Genomic DNA, 26,935 nt, shown 5'->3' on the forward strand with positions numbered 1-26,935 from the left:
TTTATCCATCAGAACCATCAGCAGTCACCTCCTGGGTAGTAAACAAAATTAAACAGCAAAATGCTGAAGTAACTAGATAGGCCAAGCCAGCCCTCAGGCTCACTAAAAATACGTATATGGAGGTCAATTTGGTAACTTGCTTAAAGGTTCTGGCCACACTGGGGCCGTGTAGGCAGACTTAAAGTAGAAGGCAAAGCTGAGGTTTGGTAGTGGACAGAACTAGCTATTTACGAATTCTTGAACTCTAACTAGTCTTTCCTCTTAAAGTTTTAAAGAACTGCAGTCTTTCTGTCAGCAGGGCCAGACTAATGCAGCTGTCTAAAAGACAGCATGAAATATATTTGAGTCACAGCTGTTGCTGTGGAGAGGAATGCCAAGGAGAGGAATGATCAGTGGATCTGCAGAGCCAGATTCACTATTCCTGTCCTGCCTATCTCCAAAAACCTGCTCGCTGCTTCCATAGCTTACAGCTCTGCAGCCAATAGGGAGTGCTGACACTCTGTCGTGGAACAGTACTGTTCCAGAGCATCCAGTGCACTGAAATCGGTCCATTAAATGTAATAAATAGGCCACATGTAAACTGTAGTATACTCACTAGATTCAGTAGTATACATTAGTTGTTTTTATACATTAACAGAATTAATGGTGAAAACCTAACGAATGAACCTGAAATATGTATTCCCTTTTACTCTGTTCTTTTTCTCAGGTATTTGAAAAGGTTTAAAGTGATGAAAATCAAAGTACTACGAAGTTGGTGCCGTCAGATATTGAAGGGCTTGCAGTTTCTGCACACGCGCACTCCTCCCATTATCCACCGGGACTTGAAATGCGACAACATTTTCATCACTGGCCCCACTGGATCAGTCAAGATAGGAGACCTGGGTCTGGCAACTCTGAAACGAGCCTCCTTTGCCAAGAGTGTGATAGGTAAGCCTATATTGTTTTTGGAGGCTGGTAGACCCAGTCCACTTACTTGGAAATTTGACCCTCCCAGCAGAAATTTCACTCAAGTATACCCTTCTTAAAATACCTGATCTGAGCTCAGAAAAGTGATACTGGTTTTGCTTCTGAATTGTGGGGCTCGTTCTGCTGTACTGATTAAATATCTTTTGTTGCAGGGTTTTGGTATCTGTGCTCCTAGTATTTGGATACAATCTGTGGAAGCATTTTGGGAATATAGGCTTATGATGTTGCCCCCCATGGCTTAGTTGAACACAGTTGATAAAACCATTGTAGCTGGATTATGGGATATTAAACAGATTTAAATCTGAAATTGTATTTATTGCCAATTTGTTTGAGTGCACACAAAGTGGTTTTGGTGACATACCTCTCCCTTTCTATCAATAATATATCTTGATACCTAGCTTAGCATCTAGCTACATACCCAAATCTGCTAGGTTGTCAATCTAACATTGTAGAGTACCCTATTTTAGTTTGAGCTAGTTTGAAACTGACACCATTGGATTATCCTAGAAAACTGGTTTTATCAACTTTTGTTCTGATAGTCTGCATTATATTCAGACTAACAAGGGAGCAAGGTGGTCCTTTTTAATGTGCTGCTAACACTGATTTAGTGTCAATATAGTTTATTAAAATACAGCAAACTTATATTGCTGAATGGTCCTTTACCTGTTCTCCTGAATACACTGTTGATATAAGTTTGCAGATGTTTTGCACGCTATCATTATTAAAATGTTTCCTGCTTCCTGACCAGGGTAGTGTTTAAATATTGACAGAAGTGGAAAAATATATAATGGCAATATATAAAATTTCCTTACAAAACACATCCTCAGCATGTGTTAATTTTCTGCTTAGAGCTTCAATCATATCACTGTGTTCTTGCTAATAATTGTTAGCCTATGGTTAATTGGATATAATTGACTTCTGGATTATGGGTTGTGGGGAAGGATTAGGGAAGCTAGGTTAACTGATCTTCAAACAGTCTTAAATCTGGTTAGCTTGCAGGAAATAATTCACTGCTTAAAGTCTTTCATCTCTGGCTTGGAGGAGCCCTGATCATACAGTGCGATCTCTTCACTTGTGGAGAGTGTGCTGTGATTGGGGCAGTGCATCTTCTGCAAACTCTTTACATTGGGACTTGTTGAATCTCACGCTCTGTGCCTGTAACTCAATCTCTCTGTATTTCTAAGTATTTTTTGCCTGTAGGATGTTCCTCACTATTGCCTGTATCTGCAGTAGGCCTATAAAATATACTGCAGGTGAGAAGGTAAGTATGTGAAGAAAAGGGCTCTGGTGAGTGGCCTTTGCAGAAAATTACTTTTATTCATTCCTTATGAAGCTTTATCTGTAGTGACTGGGTTTTTCATTGCAAGGCCTTTTTCTGAACAGTTCCACTTCAAAAAGTAAATGGAGTGTTACAGGTCAGAGACTAGCTGTGGGCTCTTACCAGTACTACTTTTTTGCAGCAGAGGGCAGATGGGTATGTTGCAACAAGCCTCATTGCCTCCTTTCTTACAGGGAGGAAAGGTAAGTGTGTCTAACTCTCCCTAGTATTTGGTTTGCAGTCTTGCTAGTCTTTTACTTTTTTCTCCATTTGTCTTCAATTTGATCTTCATCCCCTGATCCAATTTTTATTGTAGCCAAAGTTTCCCATTTCTGCCCTTATGTTGAGTAACATGTGGAAAGCAGTCAAAATATGGACCCTCTCATCTAATTTCTTACAAAGGCCTTGCAGTGGGACACCCGTGGGGTACATTGATGCAACAGAATGACTAAGGGTTTCCTCCCTCTTCTTTTTGCCTCCACTTTCTCTTCTCTCACAGGTCTGCCCGTCCGCTTCCTTCTGCGGTGAGTAACGCCAGCAGCCTCTGCTCGCTTTGAGACATTTAGAGTCTGAATCGTTCTTTTAATTTAAGGTACCCCAGAGTTCATGGCACCCGAGATGTATGAGGAGAAATACGATGAATCCGTTGATGTATATGCTTTTGGGATGTGTATGCTTGAGATGGCCACGTCTGAATATCCTTATTCTGAGTGCCAAAATGCTGCGCAGATCTACCGTCGAGTGACCAGCGTAAGTCTCCCATACCTCTCTGCTGATTCGAGAGCTGGTGCTACCGCTAACAAAGGAAGCTGGATAGCTTCATACAGTGCAAGAAGTAAAAAAGGCAAGCTGACACATCTTTAGGTGAAAATGTAGAAGTTACTTTGCTTAGCCCAACCTACGGAAATGCTAGAAGTGTGTGAACAGTGATCAAAGGAAAATCACTTACAGGACTTAATATGCTATTAGAAATCAGATCTTTAATACACAGAGTCTGTTGATATCCTACTTTCAGGTAAAACTACATAACAAGGTACTATATCAAAGTAAAACTCACTCCAATATCAGGATATTTTCTGACCCATTACAATTTTGTGCTTTTGCCTTGGAAGGGTAATTTGAAACTTTAGTCTCTGGAATAAACAAACTTGGGTCACAAATCTAGGGAACTCTGGATTAACTGACTGCCAATGCAGATCCTCATATGTTTATTTTTGAGTCATTGTAAGTTAATACTTTACTGCATCCTAAATTGCCTTTGGCTACTTTGCTGTTGGGCCACTTTCCATAGTTGACCACTGGAAATATTTTACATTATCAGCAGGTAAGAAGCTCACAGAATGAAGTGAAACAAAGGTGCCAAATGGAGTGCTTGTAAACGTGTCACTGGACCAAACTAGGGAGGTTTTTGTTTGCCACATTCAGATGGTGATATTTGAATAGTTTAAGCCACCAGCCGTGGCGCCAAATCAAGAGTGTAAGTTTGAGAAGTTGGGAATGATAGGACCTCCAATTCAATTTGTGTTTCAGTGGTGGCTTTTTTTAAGTATAACTTGAAATAGTTGAAGGTCTCCTAATGAGGATAACACTGCTGTCTTGCAGCATGCTGGATAAGTAATCAGTCTTCAGAGCTAAATATTCAGAAAAATAAGAATGAGGGGGTGATAGTAATCCTCAGAATTGGAATTTCTGGCATCTATAACTGGTCTGTCTTGACGGATTTTTGAAAATCAGACAAGAAAATTTTTTGAGTTTGAAAAAAGAACTTCCAATTGGAAGTAGAGAACCTTGTTGGTTGGTTTGCCAACCGATGATTTCCTTCATCTGCTGGTGGGAACCCGACGAGTTTCCATGTGTTTTCTTGTTAATCTTGTGGTATGGCTTTAGAGATGGGGTGAGGATTTGTGAATGAAGTGCTTAGCTTTGGATGAAACACCAATACAGTCCATGCTCCGAATGCCTCACAATCTAATGGGCGGATAGTGAGAAGACAAAATTGACTAGGAAACGCTGAAGAAATAATGTGCAGAATCTTTTTGATTAGATATCCCAGTTGCTCCTTCCCACCTGAAGTACCTAAGATTTATGAGGTCGCTTCCAATTTGTCTTTTTTTCCATTTGGCCTGTCATCTGGCTTGCAAGTGTTAATTAATGTCATGTAGCAGTAACCCCCCCACCCCTACCCCCCAAGAGGGTTTTGTGTCCTTACTTGAAGGATTGATTTATTTGGACACTCTCACAAAATTGTGCCAATCTAGCAATGCAGGAGATACTGGAGTTGTTTGATTTACTTGGTCTTGTAGCAAATTGGGGAGGGGGAAAAGTACCTTTATTGCATTCCCTTAGTCTCAGCCAGAATACACATTGCCTTGGATGTGAGCCTGTGGGTGAGAAGATCTCCTGGATGACCTGCTCAATGCAGGATGACCTGCTTCCTAAGGGAGATGGCTGCACATAAACACCCTCAAAGTGTACTGGCTAATATAGGGAACGTATGTGTTAAATGCAACATTGTAGCATGTAACACTGTAGTTATGAACCTACTGTCTTGCTAAGGGAGTCCTGACCTTTTTGTTCTCTTGGGTGAAGGCAATAGTCAGTAAGGCCCTACATGTTTTTTGACACTGTGTGCAGCAGACTGCTTATGTTCATCTAAGACCTTTCCAAGAGTGGTTACCAAAGCAAGTACTGCAGCACATCCCCCAAAATGGGGAATTCCTCTTGTAGACCGAACCACCAAGTACTCTTATCAGTGGATACCCAAACCCTGCAGTCCTAGACACTGCAGCACTGACCTGGGATGAATTTACTATTCTTGGAATTTCCATTGGGCTTCACATTCCTCCTCTGTCACTTGTATTAATGGTCTAAGGGTATATCTACACTGGAGTTTGAGGCTTCTATTTTTGCTAGCTGCGATCGAGCTAGCATGGGTATGTCTACCTAAGATGGAAATTATATCCCCAGCTCCAGTGTAGACATACCCTAAGAAAACTGCTTGACGTGGGATTTCTTTAAATCTAATTACCTGGTGAAGGTGGAGTTGGTCGGCAGACCTGCTAATGCTCACCCAATACCTAAGAGTCGTGTCGTCGTTCTCCCCCCGCCCCCAACATCAAGATTTTTCTATAGCAAAATCAGGTGCCCTAGGTCTCTACCTGGTTCATAACAGAACACTGCTGCAGGAGTTTGGGATTTGTATTTGGGTGGCCCAAACCATGCGGTACCTGTGAAAAAGGCTTCTGTTTTATATTAGAGGGTTTTAAACTTGTGTGAAACAAGGCAAAGGATTTCCTGCGTAAGTTGGGATTCTGGCCCATCTTGAGTATCCAACAGAAATCTTCGGTCAATAGCCAGCTCTTAGCTCTTTTAGGATTTAAGTCTTTGTGCTAAACTCTTTCTACGGTCTTATCAGTATGGGACCTCTTATTCTAGTTATACTTTGAGTGGCATAACTTTGTCCTCTAGCTAGCTCTACATTGCCTTCATTAGTTGGAAGAGGTTTTCCTCATGTTTTATGAACCTCCCTTTGAACCTCATCTGAGATTTGTGGTTCTTTCATCCACAAGGTAGTTTTTGGATAGCAATCAACTCAACCAGGAGCATGGGAGAGCTCTCCATCTTTAATCTTCTGTAATGACAAGGTGGCTCTGTGCATCTGTCCTAGCTTTTACAGGAAAACCTGTCCCCATTTCAGCTAACCATGATATCTCCTTTGGAGTTTTGGTCCCAATCTAGAACAGGAAGGGAAAAGCCTGCTGCTACCCATTGGACTTCAAGAGCAGCCCTCCTCTGTACTTAAATCTGAAATATTCAGGGGAATGGACAATCTTTTTCATTCTTTTTTTTTTTTTTTTTTTTTTTTTTTTTAGGATTCAAAGAAAAACCTCAGGCAGCCAGATTCATCATGGATAAGGCTAAGATTTTGTCATGGTTATTTTTAGTAAAAGTCACGGACAGGTCACGGGCAATAAACAAAAATTCACGGAAGCTGTGATCTGTCTGTGAATTTTGTTGCTGGGGCTCCATGGTTTCCCTTGCCACCATGGTAGCTGGGAGCTGCAGAGTTCTCTCCCCGCTCTCCCCACAAGGCTGTCGCCTGTCGCTGGAACCCTGAGGGGGGCCACCTGAAGAGGCTGTTGCCTGTCACTGGAAATCTTCAGGGGGGCCCTGAGGAGGCTGTTGCTTGTCACAGGAACCCTGCCAGGGCCCTGCTGGCTGCCAGCTCCAGTCCTGCAGCCCCAGGGGCTGAAGCAGAAAATGTCACAGAGGTTTCTGGAAGTCACTGATTGTGTGACTTCTGTGACGTCCATGACAAATTCAGCCTTAATCATGGATAATTTAATCAGGTGCAGACTCTAGAAGGCCTACAAACCCTCAGAATTTCACTGGCCAGTATAAATTAAAGCTCCGTCTGCCAGAGCCATGGCCATCATCTGGGCTGGAGAGGGGAGATGTCAATAGACAAGCTTTGTAGAGCTGTAACCTGGTGTTCCCTGTGCTCTCACTCTCACCATGCACAAATTATGCAGGTAGTTGTGGACCCAGCCCTTGGTTGCAGGGTATTTAGAGCAGGGCTTCCACAAGAAGCTTTCTTCATGGGGAGCAGATGAAGGATTTGGAGGTTTCTATTCCTTCTTCCCCTGCTTCTTTGCTCTCAAGCTCCCTCTTAAAGTTGAGCCTGGACTCTCTTGTTCTCCTTCCCTACTGTGGGTTTTCAGTTAGTGCTTTCCAGAATCTAGTATGTGTGTGCTGTCAGACTGATCTACAGCAAGGCATGTTCTCATTTGCTGGGTAACTTGCTTTCTGTGGTCCAGTTGAGACAGGGCCATGAACTCTAACCCTACCAGGCTTTCCAAGTTCAAGCATTGTTAGGGAGGTAGAGTGGGCAATTTGCAAGAATCACTCTGGAAAAGTGGAGGAGGGGAGCCCTCAAGGCAGGCAAATCCTTGATTGCTCAACATGTCAAAGCAAGTGAGGAGGAGGAGGAGCCAAACCAAGCACAGAAAGCAAATTAGCTGGTTAGTGAGAATATACCTCTGACCCAGTGGACAAGATCACTTCAGATGGGGTTTTATCTGTAACCTGCTTGGACAAGTGGGTTGGTGTTCAAGTTTTCATTGAATACTCTCAAGTTGTATCCAGGCTACTGTTAGTTTCTCAGTTACTGTGTGCTACTGAGTGGACAGCAGGCATGCTTAATTTGCTCTTCCAGCATTTCTTTCTGGCTTTGCTTCCTCTTGGTTTAGTTAGATCTCATTCCTAAAGGAGTATCTTAGAATGCGAAGAAGAAAACAAATGCTCTGCTTGTGTGGCAGCCCTATCAGTAGTTCTTCTATGCCAGACTCCTGAACTATTGGCTACTTTTAATTTTTAAAGATCTCCTGGTTTTCCAGACCCCCAGTTGTCAGGTAATGAAAGTGTTTCACATGTTGAAATGTCTCAGACCTGGTTAGGCCCTTTATGACCTTTAAACAAGAACTTATTTCAGCAATGTGGTTCTCCTGTTTTGTTTAGGGTTTTTTTGCCTCCCAGATGTGGCATCCCTGGAGCTAAATCTCCATGTCTGCTCTCAATCGCTATTCTGGGCCTCTGCTTGCCACTCATTTATCCCCTATGCTATATGCAAAATTGATTTAACTGAACCCAGTTTCTGACAGGGATGGTCTCTGTGGAAGTTTCTGATAGTCAAGATGTCATGCCAGAATATCACTGAACTACTACTAACCTTATTTGCTCTTTTTTCTTCAGTTTTTTCATATAGTATTTGAGGAAAACAAACTGGACACATGTCTGCCTCTTGTGGGCCTAAAGCTAGTTGCTAATGTGACATTCATTTCACCCTCAAAACTATTCTTCCAAGCCCTGTATGTTCTCAGCCAGGAATTTTTAGAAGTTCCTATGACTGGTTCTCCCCCGAGGTGCCACCTGGAACTGGGGTACCACTGAGCTCCTGCCTCACCAGCCTGGGCTCCCACTCACACTGTACTGCTGTGACAAGCTACAGAGCCCTCCAGCCTGCACTTTCACCAGCACACATACAGGTAGGGGGACACCCAGCTGCAGTTACAAGCAGGCTTTCTGACCAGCCCCTGCATGGGAAAGCTACACCCAGCTCCTCTGGCAAACCCTCCCTCTGGAGTATAAACCCAAAATTATACTGTCTTGCGCTGCACAGGGGACTGTTCAGCATAAGCTCATAAAATTTACCCCCTCCCTCAATGTGGAGAGGAATATCCACAGCTTTTTGCCCCTGAGTTATGATTCCCACACTAGTTTAGATCAGGGGTTCTCAAACTGGGGGTTATTACATGGGGGGTCGCGAGCTGTCAGCCTCCACCCCAAACCCCGCTTTGCATCCAGCATTTATAATGGTATTAAATATATAAAAAAGTGTTTTTAATTTATAAGGGGGGTGGCACTCAGAGGCTTGCTATTTGAAAGGGGTCACCAGTACAAAAGTTTGAGAACCACTGGTTTAGCAAAAATAAGTTTATTAACTACAAAACATAGATTTTAAGTGATTATAAGTGATGATAAACAGATCAAAGCAGATTACCTAGCAAACAAACAAAAATCGCAAACTAAACTTAATATACTAAATAGATTGAGTGTGAATAGCAGATTCTCTCCCTAAGAGATGATACAAGCAGGCTGCAGATTCTTTTGGGGCAAGCTGCACTTACTTTACAGCTTGGAATCTGCAGGTGTTTCATTCACAGGCTAAAACTCCCCCCAGTTCAGTCTTTTTTCCTCAAGTATTTCCAGGAGCCCTCTTGTGTGGGGAGTGAAGAACACCAGATGATGTCACTCCCCGCCTTATATAGCTTTTACATATGGTGGGAACCCTTTGTTTCAAAGCTTGGTTCCCAGACCAGTCTGTGGAAAAACACTGACATCCCAAGATGGAGTCTAGAGACATGCGGTCACATCACATGTCTTTGTAGAGTCATAGTAGCTATTACTTGGAGGCTGTCTGGAGCCTTCTCAGGAAGGCTCCCCAGGTGGGAGATAAGCTTCTCCTAAGGCCAGTTGTTTTTCCTAATGGCTCATTGCCCTGAATAGACCCTTCCCCACCCACTATCTAGACTGAAAACATCTTGTCTAGTGGGCGTTACCCCATTGTAACTACATTTTGAAATACAGATACATAGTCAATATTCATAACGTCAGATACAAAAATGATACTTGCATACAAACAGGATAATCTTATTCAGTAAATCGTAATCTTTCCAATGACCTCTCACCTGACTCGTCTTGCATAAAATACGTTATGTCATTATTATATCACTATCACTGTAAAGAATATGGGATGCAGTGTCACAGTTCCTTTAAAGTAGATTGTGCTATAGGTAATAGTGCTGAATAATCGAGGAAGACGAGCTATCCTCCAAGATCTAGGTAAGTGCATGTATATCCTTCTGAAGAAACTCTAGGAATTATTCTGTTCCCACTAAGGCATGGTCTGTGCACCAGCTGCTGTTGCTGTGAAGACCTAGGTTCAGTTTTTTGCAATGTTGTGGGGGAATGCCCTCTGGGGCGAGGTTGGTTGAGAGGTGGAGAAAACAGTGTTAGCATGCATTACATTTGGGCACTTTTTGAAAAGTGAAATTAGTTTGGTCCCAACCTGGTCTTTAGTGGACACTCCTCCATGACCTACAACTTTCACACAATTCTGTACAGTTGACACCATTCTCAGTTTCTGTCTGGGAAGGTCTGGAACTGGAATAGGAATGCTGTGTGTCATTACTGAGATTCTTTGGTGTAGAGAGAGATGAGTGAAGCAACTTGGATGGCACTTGGCGCTTTTGTACTTTCCCAAGAAATTGTCAGGGAAGTCAGCTTAATGCAAACTAAAATTCAGTTAATATCTTTAAATAAGAGATGGAAAGAGACTTGGATGAAATTAACTTCTGTTGTTGCATTTTGCTATATAGGCAGTAAGGGTGGAAGAAGCAGGAGCAGAACTACCTCAGACACTAATTTGTGATCCTGTTGCACAGAAATTATAGGAAAATTAGCCACCTTTTAAGACGTGTGCATTGATTTTTCCTTCAAATACAAACATGAGAGCTGTACAGAAGCTGGAGTAACCTTACAAAGGTAGAAAGATCAGGAAAAATAACTTGTAAGTAAAAATGGACTTTGCTCTCACTCACCTCCCAATACATTTTAATTTGTGCAACTTGGTTCAGTGCAACAAGTAGAGTAACCCACATACTACTTCAGAAGGGAACAGGACTCCTTTAGCTAGAATTGCAGGCATGCCAGCTTTCTATATCTTCTGTTGGAGTTCAGATTTTTGCAAAGACTTCAAGTATTACTGAGAGAGTGGTAGCAGATTCTTCGTGTTTGTGAAAGAGAACTTGCAGCTGCTTAGAGGATTCAGTTACTTGTAAAAGGACACTCTGTCCTTGAGCTTCCTGCATTGTATTGTTCACCTTGAAAATTCATATGCCATCAGCTAAGTGTGTTAGGTATTTGTCATCACATGTCCATTTTGTGTACTCCAGGTTTCATTAAGTTAGGCAGTGTTTTTCATCTCTAAAGTGGCCTTAAGAGTTTGGAAGGCTTCAGTATTCCATGTGGGAGACCAAGGGCTGATTGTGTAAGACTTCATTACATTTTATAGACAGCCTGTTGAAATGTTCATCACCAACTTGAAATAAAATAAAATCTGGTTTACAGACATGAGAGTTCATGCTCTAGGATCCACTAATGAAAGAGTACTGTATGCATAGAAGATCAGGGGCTTTGTTCTTTTGTAGAGTCATAGGTCCTTGGTGCTATAACTGGGTGGAGAAGGACCATGAAATGAGGGACAGCAGTGAAAAGTGGGCCATTTCCCTGGCTGGTGGGGAGCAGCATAGCTCCTTGGCTTTGTGTTTGGTATTGTCAGTTCCAACTTAATGTCCTAGTTCCTCTAACACTGGCCCATTTTTCTCTGGATAGAAAAGCATTCCCTAAATATGGCTCATACTAGTGAAGTAAATTCTGGGTAGTGAAAATGAAGACTTGTCCCTGTGCTACACCTTAGTAGTGAAATGGATAGTGTGAATCATGTTTAAAATGAGTTTGACTAACAAGGTTTGGCAGCGTTAACTTTAGACAGTCCAAAGTGTTAAGCCTGGTTGTAAAACGCTTCTTAAAAATAGCTGTGGATGGTGTAAGTGGCCAGGCAAACAAATGGTTTAAGCAGTTTTTAAGGCTATTTAACTTGACAGATTCTGTTGACTGTTGAGGGTTTTCAAATCCAGTCCTGAGTGGTGGTGATTTTGAGTAGCTCTGTGAGTGGAGAGTAAAATTGACTTCCTAGGCCTACCATTAAATTATAAGGTACTTGGTAAAGCAGATAGGCTGTTCATGGTTACATTGCCTTCCTCTTTCTGTTTTATTGTTACTAGACCCCTTCATTTTTTTTGTTGTGATGGTGCCCCATGGCCCAATCAAGATCTGTGCCTTTACAAATGCTCAAATAGACATGTTCTGTTGCCCAGCGAGCTTCCCATCAGTGAAGTGGCTGAGGTGGGGAGAAGGGAGCAGGATTCAGCATTCCTGGGACTATTCAAAACAAGTAGGATGGCCTGTAGCTAACTCCCTTCCCCCTCAAAAATCTGCTATTGGTACCACTATCCATATTTAATTGAATGGGTAAATGGGGGAGAATCTATGTATAGTGGGAGAAGTGAGAAAGCCCTGTGTCATTCACACAACAGAGGGAAAGCTACTCCCTGAAGATGTGATGGGAGGAAAAGGGCCCACCAGCTACTTCTTTAAGTTGATTCTTTTCTGAAAAGCAACTCTAAAAGCAGTCTTATAAAGATCTGTGTTAATGACTCCAATCAAGTGTGTCCAGGTTACAAGTCAAAATGTCTTGTCTTAGTGCCCGGCCTGTAAAGTCAGCCAGATGTCAAAGATTCAACTTGAGCTCTTTCTGGCTCACGTACCACAACTACTAGATTGTGTGGACCAATTTTGCCCTAAATTACACCTGTGCAGTACTACCAAAAATTACTTTACAGCAGCCAAAGTTGTGCTAAAAACCTCATATACCAGATAAAGTGCTTCCCTGTACAAAAGAGCATAAATTTGGAGATTGGATATGACCTACATGAGGGAAAGCAAAACAAGAAGGGGCTTTGTATTGTGCTACATAGTCCTATGGAGACTATTGAATTATTAAAAACTTGGGCTAAAACTTACTAATACAAGTGCCTAAAGCAAGATTCCTAAACCTATATTAAAGGAACTTTAAAGAAGTGGCCTGATTTTCAGAGTGCTGAGTAATCCAGGTTTCTTTGCACTTAATGGGGGTTGCAGGTGTCCAACACCTTTGAAAATCTGGCCGCTTTGAGGTAGAAGGCTACTTTTAGGCACCCATGTTCAGAAAATTTTGGTCATAAGCTGTGCAGCCCTGCTGTCTTCATATCCTGCTCACACCTGTGCAGTTCTGTTGTCTTCACTGTGGCTGCACAGATGTAAGTGAGGACAGTATTTGGCCCTGCAGTTGGAAGATAACACTTCCAGTGGTGTGAGCCAGAAGAAAAGGCAGCTTGGCTCTTGCATAGCTGCTGGCTTTGCAATGCTAATAGAAATAAGTAATGAAATTGTTATTGAAATCACCAGACTGAGTAGTCAAAAAGAGCAGATTGGCTGCTTGAAGTGCTTTGTTAAAAAAGTCACTTCTCAGTTTAGTACCATAATCCTAAAATGCTGAAGTTGGGCCACAGACTTAATGTAGTTTACTCCTGGGGGAATTGTGCACATCTGCAGATGTGAGGAATTAATCTGTCTTGCACTACTTTGTATTTTCCAGCATAAAATACATTTTGCCTAAGTGCTGCAGTTCAGCCTTTTGCCCACCAGAGGCTGCTGTGGCTCCAGAACAGCAGGCATGAATGAAGTTGGATGTTCTCGCGCCACAGCGGCCTCTGGTGGGCAAAAGGTGGAACTGCAGCACCTCTTAGGCAAAATATATTTTATTCAGGAAAATACAAAATTCTATGCCCAATGCTGCAGAATTCCCCTAGGAGTAGAGTTCATCACAGCATCCTGCCTGCAGAGCCAGGTTAGGACAGCGTGGGGCACACAGGGCTGCTGCGGGGGTCACAGACTGGGGTTCAGAATGGCTAGTGGGGGGGGACCCAGACTGGAGTATGGGCTCAGTGAGGGAACAGCATTGAGCCTGGGGAGTGTGGGGGTGGCAGAGACCCATGGGGATGAGGGGTGCAGGGACAGGGGCAGATGTGCCTGACTGAATGAGAGAGGCTTGGGGTCAGTCAGGTTCTGCATGGGGGAGGCTTCCCAACACCCTAATAATACCCCCACCCCCCAAGAAAGACCTCCCACCCACACCATCCTGGTTCACTCCTAGGCTCCTTCCCTCTCCCTCAGCTCTTCTGTTACCCCTGACTCCCCCAAGCCTTTGCACTGCTTCTGACAGGTGCAGGAAACAGTTCTGTATTGTAATTTAAATGAATTACACAAAGTTCTGTATTAATATGCCTTGTAAGGAATCTATTTGTCAAAAAAAATTACCAGAATTTTTTTTTGGTCTGTACAGACATACTTACTGACAGATATTTTGAAATAAATTACCAAAATAATTGTAATTGGCATGATTATATTGTGTTGTTTTGACAAAATTTTGAAAGAATTTGCAGAATTTTGCAGAATTTTCAAATATTGTTTGCAGAATTTTTAATTTTTAGTGCAGAATTCCCTCAGAAGTAGTAGTTGTTCCTGCCTCATTCCACGAATACAATTACATGTACGAGAATAGCTTTCAATAAACACCCACACCTCAAATCTTTGGAGGCCCTGAAACAAGGTACATAATAAAATTCGCCAGAATACTCAGGCAACCTTTTCATCATATTTCCCTCTGTTTATTTAGAGAATTATCTCTCGAAATTAAAAATGGCAACTTTATGTGGACAAGTCTGTATCTTTGAAAATTATATTTGGCCTTTTTTCTGTGTCCAGAATCCAAATTGTAAAAGTTATTGAAATGCCTGCTTTAGTAGGGGATTTTCCAAATGAGTGCCTTAAAAGGACGTTTTAATCTGGGTAGGTAGTTTTCCTCTCTTGTAGATTGCAACTCTGGTCTTGCATGAAATCACTACAGGATTCAACTATCTAAGCTTAACCCTTTCTGTCCTCAGCAAAATCATACAATTACTGTTTTTGCTTTTACCTCTGCTGGTAGCTTCCAGAGGTTCTCTAACAAAGGCAGTGTTAATTTGTGGCTTTTAATAAGAAGGAAATTCCTCTTCAGCTGTTTTTTGAGCATATTCCTGAAAGTGAGGACCAATAGTGATATCAGATGTTCCTCAATCCCATAAGGAAATGGGTGAATCACTTTGAGTGATGTTTACAATGCAGCATAGGAATCCTGTAGGATCTTATCTTAAAAAGATCTGAAAATAGAATATACCTACTAAAAGCTGCCAAGAATATTACTAATGTAATGGATTTTCTAGGAGACTATCTTTGCTAGAAACTTTAAATGGCTGTTAGACTGGGCTGATTTCATTCAGCTGTAAATCCACCTCATCCATTCCTGTGGCTTTACTGAAGACCCTGTTTTCAATAAATTATACTCTATAACTTCACTTTTAAAACTAGTTCTAGAATATGCTTTTTCTGTCATGGTTGTAGCAGAGCAGAGTATGTAACCAGATAACTCAGTTTCCAGAATGTATAGGAATGCTATACTGACTGAAAAGAATCCAGGAAGGCTTGCTTCTAAAAGTGTCTTAATGCAGTGACTCTAAATGTATGGTACTGAAACTAGTGTGTGTACTTTCTTTTCCTTTGGAAAAGTTTTATAACTTATTGGAATCCCTACGACTGGGTCACTTGTGATCAGCCCAGGGTCTGCACAATCATGTGTCCCAAATCCAAAAGCAGAGGCATTTATTCCTTTTTTTGGTGCCATATGGAAGGTTAAAAGCTGAAAACGCAACAGATTGTTAAACTGGTCCATTTTATCTTTGGTATCCCTGTAAGACTGAACACTGGAAAGTCAAACACTAGTCCAGCTCTCCAAACTCTAGTCATTTCTGTTGCAGTGAAAGAACTTGTCCCTTAGTACCCTGTTACCCTGAAGGGCCTTGTTTAGAAGTATTTTGGTATTGAACCTCACAGTGGAGTATGTATTTGAGAGCTAGGTAGTGAGGCATTGTGTGCTGTTTCCTGCCTCTAGTCTTTAATGTTGATGTTGCAATGCCCTATTTTGGGACTGGTTTTCATCGCATTATACACTAGTCAACGACTGTGCTGTCTTGTAGGCCGTAGTTAGAGGAGATGCTGAGATTGGTCTGTTTCCATTTAGCTGAAATGCCTCTTTGGTTAGGTTTAGGGAATCCAGCTCCTGATTACTTCACCAAATAAGTTTGAATTATAAAGAATTTGTGCATTTTAAAGCAAAACTTTAAAATACAAAAAAGCCCTGAACAGCTCCTCCTGTAAGTTCTTGTTGTGCTTCTGTAACATAATTAATTACTCCCACCAAGCCACACAGTTTTCTGATTAATTCATAATGCTAAATATTCAGCCATATGGAAGTTTCAAGGCATAACTTCAATTTGTAATTTACATAATGTCCTAATGCCAATACAAATAATGAATGTGGTTCTCATAAATCTTGGTAACAGCCTTTATTGATGAGCGCTGCAAAATCATATCTCCAATAACTTCCAGATTAGATTAATATTTTTCTAAATGAACTCCTTAAAGCAGTTGAGATCAAACCAGACCGTATAATTCACACAGCAAATGTCTGTTTTATCCTAAGAGTGATATCCTTGGACTTGAAAAATCTGATGTTGCCAGTCTTTTGGTTTCATATCTCTTCTATGGCTTTACTGTAAGTAAACATCAAGTATAGACCATTCAGTTTTTAAGAGATTGTTCATATTGTGGGGTAGAATGGGTATTTTCAGGTTTTTGAGCACCAAGTAACCTTATCCCCCAAATTAGTAAAATTTATAGTTGAGAGAAACAGGAAATGGTAGGCCAGATGTTAATAGTTGCCTCTCTTAATACCAATTCAGGGAAGTGTTTCCCACTGTTTGCCATTCTTTAGGAGACCGTACAGTTTAAAAACAAGCAAAACAATTACGATAATCTGACTGTTTCAATAAAGGAAAAGAGAGAAAAACAAAACAGACAAGCAATAATAATTACCGTACTTCAGTTGCAGTCCCTGCGGGGTGTCTGGTGAGCTCTTAATAGAGATTATACCTTTGAAAGTGGGCCCATTTCTAGTTGGCTCAGTCTTCTTTTGGTTAGTTAAGACCAAAGTATATTTTTCCCCAAATTGGTAGTTAATCCTGTTTTAAGGATTAAGTGCTCTACACTTAAAATTTAGGCTGAGATAGCTGTGCTGCTCAGGGATGTGAAAAACCTACACCCCTGAATTCTGTAGCTATAGTGACCTAACCCCTAGTGTAGCTGCAGCTAGGTCAATGGAAGAATGCTTGTTGACCTAGCCCCCGTTACTCAGGGAGGTGGTGTCCCTAGAACGATGTGAGAAATCCCTTCCGTCACTGTAGCCTGTGTCTACGCTACGAGTTATTTGAGCATAGCTGTGGTGCTGTAGGTATGCTGCTTTGGTCCCCATAGTGTAGACATGGCCTCAGTGTATCATAGATAACTAAAACCATGTATAGATGGGCGAAGGAGGGTTGGTAAATCCTGTTTGGTATAGCGTGGATAGACTAAACCATTTTATAAATAGGCAATGGTAAGTAGTCTTAATTAGGTCCTATGAAACTAAAGAAATTATTTAAATTCGGTTACATGAAAGAAGCTATTTGGGGAGATGCCTTGAAACAGGGAAACAAATGAATATTAAGAAACTTATCTAAATTAAATCCCACTACTTTTCTCTATTTACTAAGGCCAGTTTGTCCCCTAAACAGGGATACATAAACCATCTGGTGATTAGCAGGAGAAACTGTTATTATCTTATATTACAATAGCATTTCAACATCCCATTAAAATCATTACAAAAATTTTAATCCCTTGGCAATGCTTTTACAAATTTCGTCTTCCCCATGATGCTGAAGAAACCATTCTGAACTGGAAGGTTGCTGCTTCTTGATGCTGTCCTGTACTCCTTTTTGTTCTGGTTGCAAGCAAGCAACTAACTGCAGAGATAAATAAAATTAGCTGTGAGGAGAACTGTATAGTTGAGGGATGGGAGCAGACTATGCTGCTGGTTGGTCAATTCAGAGATATTTTGTATTCTTTTCATGTTTCACTGAAGGAGGAAAACCCCTGTTCTGGATTCTGACAAGATTAAAAAAATTAGCTGCTCTCATACCTTCTGGGCTCAACAACTTTGCCGGTTGATCATGGCAGCATCTTTAGCTCAGAATATGCAGCCTGTGAATACATATGCCGCATGCTGTAACTGCTCTTCTTGATGGTTATTTTACCTTTGTGGCAGGAAGTTCTCAAAACATCTTTAAAATTATTTTTAACTTTTTTCTTCTATTCCATCCATTTTCTTGAGAGCCTTTGCGTTCCATCAGGGTTTAACAGAAGTTGAAATTCTGCTTCATATGGATCCAAACACACTTATGTTCTATATAAGGTTTTAGTCTCCCAAAATAGTCTTTCTCTTTAAGAATTAATTAAGTTTAATCATTAATTTTAAATAGTCACGTCAGTAGGCATTCTCTGCACAGGCTTGGAAGAGGCGATTCTTGTCTTTCTAAGTTTGGTAAGGAAGTTGCTTAAGCATTGCAAAATAACTAATTTATTCAATTAATATAAATATTCTGTACTCAAATGGCTTCTGTTATTAATAAACAATTGTAGCAAGGTCACTGGATTCTATATTAGTATATAAAAATCTTACCATTTGCACAGAAACTGTTACATTACATGGTTGCGTTTAGAAATAACATATTTTGAAAATACACATCTAGAAAGAAATTCATGCCCTCCTAAGTATTTAAGGAATTGCAAGGTTTTCACCTTGAAGGGGAAACCTGAATTGAGAGGTTACAAAGGTTTTCTATAAAACACTTCCAGCTATCAATGTTTTACTTAAAGTTTCAAGGATAAAAACCTTCTAAAATTCTTTTGTAAAAGGAAAGGGTGTGTGAAAAGGCCAGATTCTATGGCTGTTGATAACTCAATCCATCCCTAAACTTTCCTACAAGATATGTTATTTGAGACACAAATCTGGTATAGAGATGAGTTTTATCTCGTACTAGAGGGATTTGGCCCTTGATCAGACAGGTTATAGCTATACTGCAATTCAAGGGGTGATTGATTGCAGCTTAGGTAAACATACTTGCACTAGCTTTACCTGTGTTAGTATGGCTAAAATAGCAGTACAGATGTGGTGGTTCTGCAAGCATGCTGCGGACCCTGGGGACCTGCTTAGGTTGCTGAAGCCCATGCTACAACATTTACATCACTGTTTTTAGCCATGTGAGCACAGGTATGTCTGTCTGAGCTGCAACTGCACCTGGGAATTATAGTGTAGACATACCCACAATCTTGCTTGGTCTGCTAGCCTTTCTGACTAAAATGGTCCTGGGACTTAAGATCTGCTATTTGCAGTACATTCATAACTTGCAATTAAAACCTTCTCTCAAAACATACCATGAAATAAAATAACACAGAAAATAAAGCAAAATAGAAGTTATAAAAACTGTATTTCAGAGTCTGTGTAAACAGGTTTTATGGATTGTGGGGATGTGTTATTGTTGATACCGTGGAAGTCTGTCATGCTGATGGAAAACTGAAATCCTAGAGATTACTTAAAATTCAATCAAGACAAATGCAAGTTTGTAATAACCAACATTATAATTATACTTTCCTTAATAACAATTTTTGTATCAATATTGAGATTTTTATCTCCCACAATATTTTTTAAACTTTAGTAAAAGGAAAATCACTATAGATGAATGTACATAGCCATCACACAAGATGATTATGATGAGACTATTTATTACTTACTATGCTATTGATCCTGTCTGTTAATTATTGGTTGATCCAGCAAATAAAAGGGGGAAAAGGAAGGAGGGGGGGGAAGAGTACATTAACATATCACTTTGTAGAAGCTTCCAGAGAAGAAAAGTTCATCCAGATGGTTGTTTCTTGAGGCCTTTGCCATAGGGAAGGAGGGTTTGGGGCTTTCCAGTGGCATGGAAGAGGTCTTCTGAAGAGTCAATGATAAGACATGCTGTGATGTCTGATGGAGGATGATGGAGGAAGGTTGATCTTGCATCTTTTTTGAGGGAAGAGATAAGCTAGTCTTTAGGTATGTATGTGTTTCTGCTTGCTGAAACTATCTGTTGTACTCTACAGCACTTGAAATGTATTTGTATTAGTAATCATTGTGAAAGCTTATAGCAAGTGTTAAGAGGTAAATAAATGCTAAGTCTGACAGCTGTGGTCACTTTTTTTTTTTTAAAGTAATAGCTGTAAAATTCGTGTATGATTTGTTGCTGTTGCTGCTTCTCCCCCAAAGCATTGGCATATGGAGTCTCTTTCAGGGCTCATTCCTATCACCAGGTCTATTCTCATTTATATTGCCCCAATTTTACAGGGGTATGATATAAGGGTAGAGATGCCAGCCATATGTTGATGAGATTCAGTTCTGCTGATGGTGGGTGTTTTTTTTTTAATCTAGCCTACAGTGTGGGTAGTGGGGGAATTGAAGTGTCAGTTCTGAATTAAATCCCAGAAAGACTGAAGTCATGCTAATAAGTAACTGTTTCGGTGTGCTTATGAACGCCACTACCTTGTCTGCAATGAAGGGCACTTGCCCTGTAATATGTAGAATAGTATTCAGCGTAGCTCATACAGGGCTCATCACTGACTCTGGAGAGTCAAATAACAGCAATCACTAAAGCACACCATCTTCATTGCCTGCTAGTGAGAAGACTCCATCTGTTTGTCTTATGGGAGGCTTGATGATAACATGCATTCATGACCTCCATGCTGCACTACTGCAACTTGTTCTACATTGGGTAGACAAAAAATGTGTGAAGAAACTTCAACTAGTATGCACTGCAGCAATCTGTGGAATAGATTGAAAAAAGCATATCATTGGGCTCCAGATGTCCTTGTGTTCTAGGTTTGAGTTCAAATCTGTGATTTTTAGTTTCGGGATAAGTACCCAGAGTACACGATGTGTACTATAGATAGCTGTATTTATAAATTTATAAAGAAACAAAATCAGGTAAATCTGCATAAGTAACAATTAGTCAAAATATGAAGTTAAGATAGCTATTTAATGTGGACCTGTAAGGATGCATTGTTAATGCATTGTTCTGCTCTTGGTCACAAAGAAGTTCGTCATCCAATCCATTTATGCCTATTGCCAAATAATACAACTCGGCATGGCTGACAGTTCATGCTGAGAAGTGTAGACATGGCATAGCAAAGGGTGCTGTAGATCAGGATTAAGTTGCATTGGCCGAGATACCTGGGGGTTTTGTACTTAAATAGCAGTTGGGGTGATGTAGGACCCAAGTACTTTGACAAGGCTATGTGTGGAAAGCTTTCAGAAGCAGTGAGGTGGAGACTGACCCTTTTTTGGTAAATTGTGAATTTATGGAAGACAATGTCTTTGGCCGAGGAAGTACACGTTTTCATTTAAGTACATTCTGTGAACAGTCAAATTAATTTGCAAATCTGCATTAGGATGTGTTTTGGCTTGCTCTTGGTAAGAAGGAATTTAAATTTTTTTTTAATCCAGGGTTTGAGGTAACTTGGAAAATTGTATATTGTAGTAGAAAGTAGAGCCCTCAGTATCTCATAGTGCTGGCTTTACTGTTTTAGATGCAAGTTTTGAATTGTTGCTATTGAAATAATGTAGTCAATGAAGCAGCTTTCTTAAACTGGCTTTAATTTAGTCACTAAATCAAAAATACTGTAACTAATTATTTTAGTACAGATCTAAACTCCAGCTTCTACAGGTCACTTGTCTTTTGACTGAATAAATAGCTAAAATGTCCCTTTTTCAAGTCAGTAAAGGAGAATGTAGGATGTGATTGGATCAGCTCAAGGATCAAGATTAAAATTGTACTGGGAGATGAATTTCCAGATGTAGATGGTAGTTTTCAGAACTCTTCAGTTGTGCACAAGGAAAAAGCAGAGCTGGAAGGGCAACTTCTGGAAAGAGCCTTCTGAGTTTTATGAATTCTATTTGCTTAGGGGTAAACTGGAGGCAGTGGTGAAAGGAAGAAATGGTTAAGCTTATAGGCTTCCTGGGTTGGAGAAATCACTAATAGCAGGTGTTGGTATTTTAGAGTATCATGGGGTAAACTAATTTAATTGCCTTGCATAGTTTTGCCTGTGGCACTTTGGGGGACAAATTGGAGACTTGTTTTCCACTGGAATCATTGGCTGTGTTTGAATTCCTTAAACTAATGGTTTGTAGCAGCCCATATCTGGCTCAAACCAGCAACTTAACAGCCTAGCAAAAAATAATGGAGATTTTAATTACTTTGTTTGTGTAATTTGACTTTGTCACTGATTCTATTAGCCTCTGGACTGCATAAGTCTGAACATTATGTTTGAGGAGAAGAGATTAAAGCAGTTACTGTAAAATTCCTTTTGGGCTGTGTACTTAAACTACTTTTTGAAAGGAATAAAGCAAACACAGTGTTTCGGTAGGGGGTTGAAAAGTTGGAATACTAAAGTGCACAGTGCAGCTTGCATAGTGTGCCAGAAAAATGCAGACAGAATTCCATAGAGGAGAATGAAATGGAACAAGGAATAAAAGAAATTCTATTCCTGTGAAATCAATTTTAGTCTGTTCTGACTGCAAAAAACAGGCATTTGTGTTCACTGAAGAGCACTGCAGGGGAAACTACCTTAGCATGTCATACTTGCCAATGAGTTACTAAACTCCCCGCTGTAGTATGGATCATAACAGCAAAAGCATTAAGCAAAACTGGGAGCTGATATTTGAGTGCAAAATGTCTGACCAACAATGCTATGAGGAGCAGTCAGCACAGCAATGTATTTCAGATGACCTTTTAACAATTTTCTCATCAGTGATTGCCAGTAAAAAGGAGAGCTTCAATGAAGGTGTCCTAGAATGTGCTATCAAATACCGAATGTCTCATTGTAACATAGAATTTGGATGTGCTTAATGTGCTATTGGAATGTGCTCAGATACTATGATAAGCACAGTATAAAATCCTATATAGAATAGAATGCATTTATGATATCTTCAGTGAACCCGGAAGTATCAAGAAGCTTTTTGGGGTGAGGTCATCTTCAGAGATTTAAGATAATCTTTTAATTGATGTGCAGTATGTCCTCATTGATTGGCTGGGATTTATTTGCTCAGATCAGACCTTAATTTGGTGGGGGAGGGAGGAGTAGGTGGAGAGGAAAGGTTGCTTTTAATTTCACCTTAAAATAGTGGCTCTGTAGCTGTGAACAAGACATTCACAGCACTTGTAGTAACTACGAGGGAATTTGTACAAGCCTTGTTTATCTTGGTATGGTCTCAGTACTTTTTTTTGTCTAACATCTGTTGTGTAGGCTCTCCCAAGTTCTTAAATTACTAGAGTTGCATAGATGAATGATACTCTTTGAGAATTTTAAAATACTTTAAGTTATGAAATCTAGTACAGGATATGTGAGGCTGGGGGCTGGAATTTAAGAAGTATAGGCAAGGGAATAAAATGTGTTAAGTATGGGAGTCACCTTAAGAATGATTGCAGCTGTAATATATGTTGCCTGTGCCTGTGGTAGACTGTTAGTGCTGGCCAGAAAGGGTGCAGAATGTGTAAGGTGCTTTAATCATTAAGGAAATATTCTTTAAATGTTGAGAAAAAGGACTCTGCTGTTGAAGTCGGTGTTAGCACCATGCTGTAATTGGATTGACTTGGTAGGCAGAAATATGTCCTGTATCACAGCTCAATGCCTGTTGCTTTCTTAATATATTAAATAGTGCCAACAAACTTTGGTCAGGTTGTTGTACTGGACATTGACCCATTCCTTTCAGTTCAGTAGTATCTAATTTGCTAGGGTGGGGGTTAAGCCAAACATTGTGGTTCTAGTTTACGTGCAATGTTAATTATTGCAGCAAACGTGGGCAGAGAATGAGCAGACCATCTAGGCTGGAGGTGGGGCATAAAGCAAGCAAAGATCCCCACTCTGCCTGCCTCTGTAATGCCTTTGCTATTAGGAGAGGGGTGGTGGAGGAGGAGCACTTGAGTAAGCTTACCTGCTGTTTAGCATTTAGCGTTTCTGTTCTGGGGTCTGGAATGGAGCAAGCAGCCATCAGAACATAGCTCTGATTTCTACAAACTCATGTACAGGACTAAGGGAAGCACAAGTGGCTTGAAACAAGAAACCATGCTCCCCTTTAATTTTGACGTCTGCTTTCCTTCTGCCGTGCGTTAAGTCTATACCTAACAGATCCTCATATTGGAATATTTTTTTATCTTCCATCCCATTTTTGGTGTCCGTGTCTCTCTCTCCTGATGGATTTTACAAAGAGAGAGATTTGCCCGGTGTTTGTCATAATTAATTCCCACTGTTGTTGCTGCTCTCACAAGGACAGTGCTAAAGAGGTGGGTAGGAATTTCTACTGTACTGGATAGGCACATGTAGCTCAAGTAAGGCAATTGCAGCAGGAGCCTTTCATGAACAAGTCTGCTGGACTGGTCTGACTTAACATAAACTGCTTTGGTTTCAGTTAGTGGGAGACTTGATTTTGTATTTAGGAAAAACTTAAATGTCTTATGTGGGGGTGAGAGTTCTGGGAACAGCAAATATAATGGAATAATGAAAACTGAGTCTATTCCTCATCTTACTTTGTGCCTGTCATAGAGAGGTGACTTGTTCTCTTCTGAATAATTATAACAAAACTCTCATACTGTTGTACAGACTGTTGCTGTATAGAAACTGAGGGTGAGTGAAGGTTGGAGCTCCTTGGAACTTTTAAAACTGATCTTCTGGAATATCTTATTAAAAACATTTCTTTAGATAGCTAATGGTCTTGCACAGGTAACTTTCTTTTGTTTGGTGCTTCAGTTGCAAGTAACAAAATAGTGCTAAGTGAGTTAAACATTATTCAAAATCCAAACAAAACCATCCTAATTCATAATACGTCATTTTTATCTATCCTGTTTGTGCTACTTTTAGCTTAATTTGGTGTTAGAATCATTTAGCATTGACTATTTGCTCCATAAGAACACATACAAGTGACACTTCTGAATTGGTAAGGGAAGATAATTAAGTATTCATTGCTACAATTTTCTGGATGTAATCTGGATCTGAACAACGTGATACGGATCATGCAAAATACAACACAGTTGTTTCTCTTCCTGGCATTCAGAACTGTTTTGAAAGAATGATCTGGAGTTTGTTCAGAGTTACCTATGTTAGCTTGTTTTGATTTGTTCAAGGAACATTAGAGACTGCTGTTGGATTTTAGAGCACCCTTTCTGTTTGATTTGATAAATTCACAAACTTACTCTGAAACTAGTATAAAATATTCAACTAGTGATCTTGCTTTTGTTGTAAATGTGGATGCAGATTGTAAAAAAAAAAAGGATTGGACTTCATTTTTGTCCAGTTAAAATATCCACTCTCTCTGCCTCATCAAAGCCCTTCTAATTATACATCAGTTTGATTTCTGAGCTAATCTCGATAGCTTCTATATTACAGCTTGGTCTATTATATATTAATAGCTAAAGACCTGACTATTATAGATAGTGCCTTGGTATAATGTTGATAGGCACATTAGCAATGCAAGGAAATATTTAAATGCTCTGCTGTCCACCCAAAAGACGAATTTTGTGTATTAAACAGGTCTAGAACAGGTATCTGTAACAAATATATGTCAGTTCCTTGAATCTGCCATTTGTAAGAGCCCATTATTCTTTGTAACAAACACAGGTCAACCACAAAAGTAGTGGCAGGTATTCAGTGCTGTTGTAACTGAGCATCGCCACTCAGGAGTGGGAACCCACAGTTTCTAAAAAATCCATTGGCTTGTCCTCACTCCTGATTCTTCCTAATGAGCTTGGAGAAGGGGAAGATGTGGGAACTGTGCTTCTAAATACATGACACATGCATACCCTCAACTAGTTAATATGAACTGCTTGAGCCAAGAAACTGATAAAGTAGGCCCTTGAGTATCTTCAGCCTTCCAGGGCCTGTTGAAAGAGTGTATGGTTACACACAGGACACACCAAGGTCACTTGAAGCACAGGACCTCTTTCCTCATTTTCTCCCTCATTACAGTATGCTTAGAAATTATGTTGTGTGCAGCCAGGCCTTTCTGGTTGAGAAGGGGCTTCCTGACTGATTACAGCCTAAGGCAGTGGGTAATAGTAAAGGTACTTGAAATATCTGAACTTTAAATATCCAAGAGTATTTTTCAGTCATTAACTTGGTAACGTTCGTAGTTACCCCCTTATTAACTTCCTCATCACTTACAAGATCTGATGCAGTTGCAAGGATGGAACATAGAATAAAGTACCATAAACAGGAAACTTTCTCATTTATTTCCTTAAGCTTATGTTCAGCTGTGCCAGCCATTTTTATATTTTATTTCTTTGCTTTTCTGAAATGAGATCTTCCCAAAGATCCTTAACTGACATCTTACGTCTGTTGCTGCTGTCAGTGATGTAAATTGGAGTATATGCAGGCTGTTGCTACTTTTAGGGTATATATGTGATGCAGCTGGGAGTGTGCCCCCCAGCCCGGGTAGACAGAGGCACACTAGCTTTGTTGGAGCTAGTGTGCTAAAAATAGCAGTATCTGTTGTGGCATGGGTGGTGGAACAGGCTAATGGGTGGTGGAACAGGCTAGCTGCCACAGTATAAATCTGCCTGACACTCACCCCCCCCCCCACCCCGAGTCTGTACTCGAGTGACTAACCTGTGCCACAGCGTCCGACTGCTATTGTCGCGTGTCCATCTATTTGGGCTGGGAGGCACACTACTAGTTGCAGTGTAGACATAACCTGAGGAGCCCCCTGTGCTTGAAATACCTGGGGTATAAATTACACAATGGATCATGTAGCCAAAGTAACCACCTTAGAAGTCTGAATATCTGCTCTCAATTTAAGCTTGGAAAGTGATCATATTTAAAGAATTTAGCTTTGCTAATTGTTAGTACTTTAAGCAGTAAAATGATTAGAGACCAAAAAAAAGAACTAGGAATTTGGGGAGAAAGTTAAAGATTAAGATAATTTTAAGATCTATTGCAATGCAGTACAATGCTTGCTAATGTCTTGCTGGAAAACTGGGAGATTGAGTGCCCATGTTGCTGTATCAAGTTTACTTTTATAAGCTTTGGTCTGGTGTCTTATCAGCTGAGCCATTGGCCTCTGATAAAGTTCTCATTTTCAAAAAAGCTTTTAAAAAGCATTCTTAATGTTCACTGAGAGGCCCTGCTCCGGGGCTTACTTTTGTCACACTATACTCTTCAATTTTATGAATCTTAACTTCAGGGATCTGTAAGCTAGAGCAAAGTTTAGAGCAAGGAAACAGGTCCTCCAGAATAGAATCAACCAGATGTTTGGATTTTTGTGTGTGAAATACATCCAGCATACTTAATTTTTGGTTATTAAATACCTCTCCATTACTCTAGGTGCATGAACAATGCATACTAAAACTACAGCTAATAACAATAGAGAAGGCATTA

At 40.4% G+C, this 26,935-nt stretch overlaps 1 protein-coding gene across 1 annotated transcript in view; it reads left to right on the forward strand.

The window, feature by feature from the left end:
* WNK1 (WNK lysine deficient protein kinase 1) overlaps positions 1-26,935 on the forward strand; it is a 170,070-nt gene that overhangs the window by 65,588 nt on the left and 77,547 nt on the right. The window contains exons 3-4 of the mRNA XM_065406985.1: positions 707-927; positions 2,877-3,034. Of these exons, the coding sequence (XP_065263057.1) occupies positions 707-927; positions 2,877-3,034 (379 nt within the window). The remainder of the gene's footprint in view (positions 1-706; positions 928-2,876; positions 3,035-26,935) is intronic.

This window comes from Emys orbicularis, chromosome 1, assembly GCF_028017835.1.
Source record: "Emys orbicularis isolate rEmyOrb1 chromosome 1, rEmyOrb1.hap1, whole genome shotgun sequence".
NCBI lineage: Eukaryota > Metazoa > Chordata > Testudines > Emydidae > Emys > Emys orbicularis.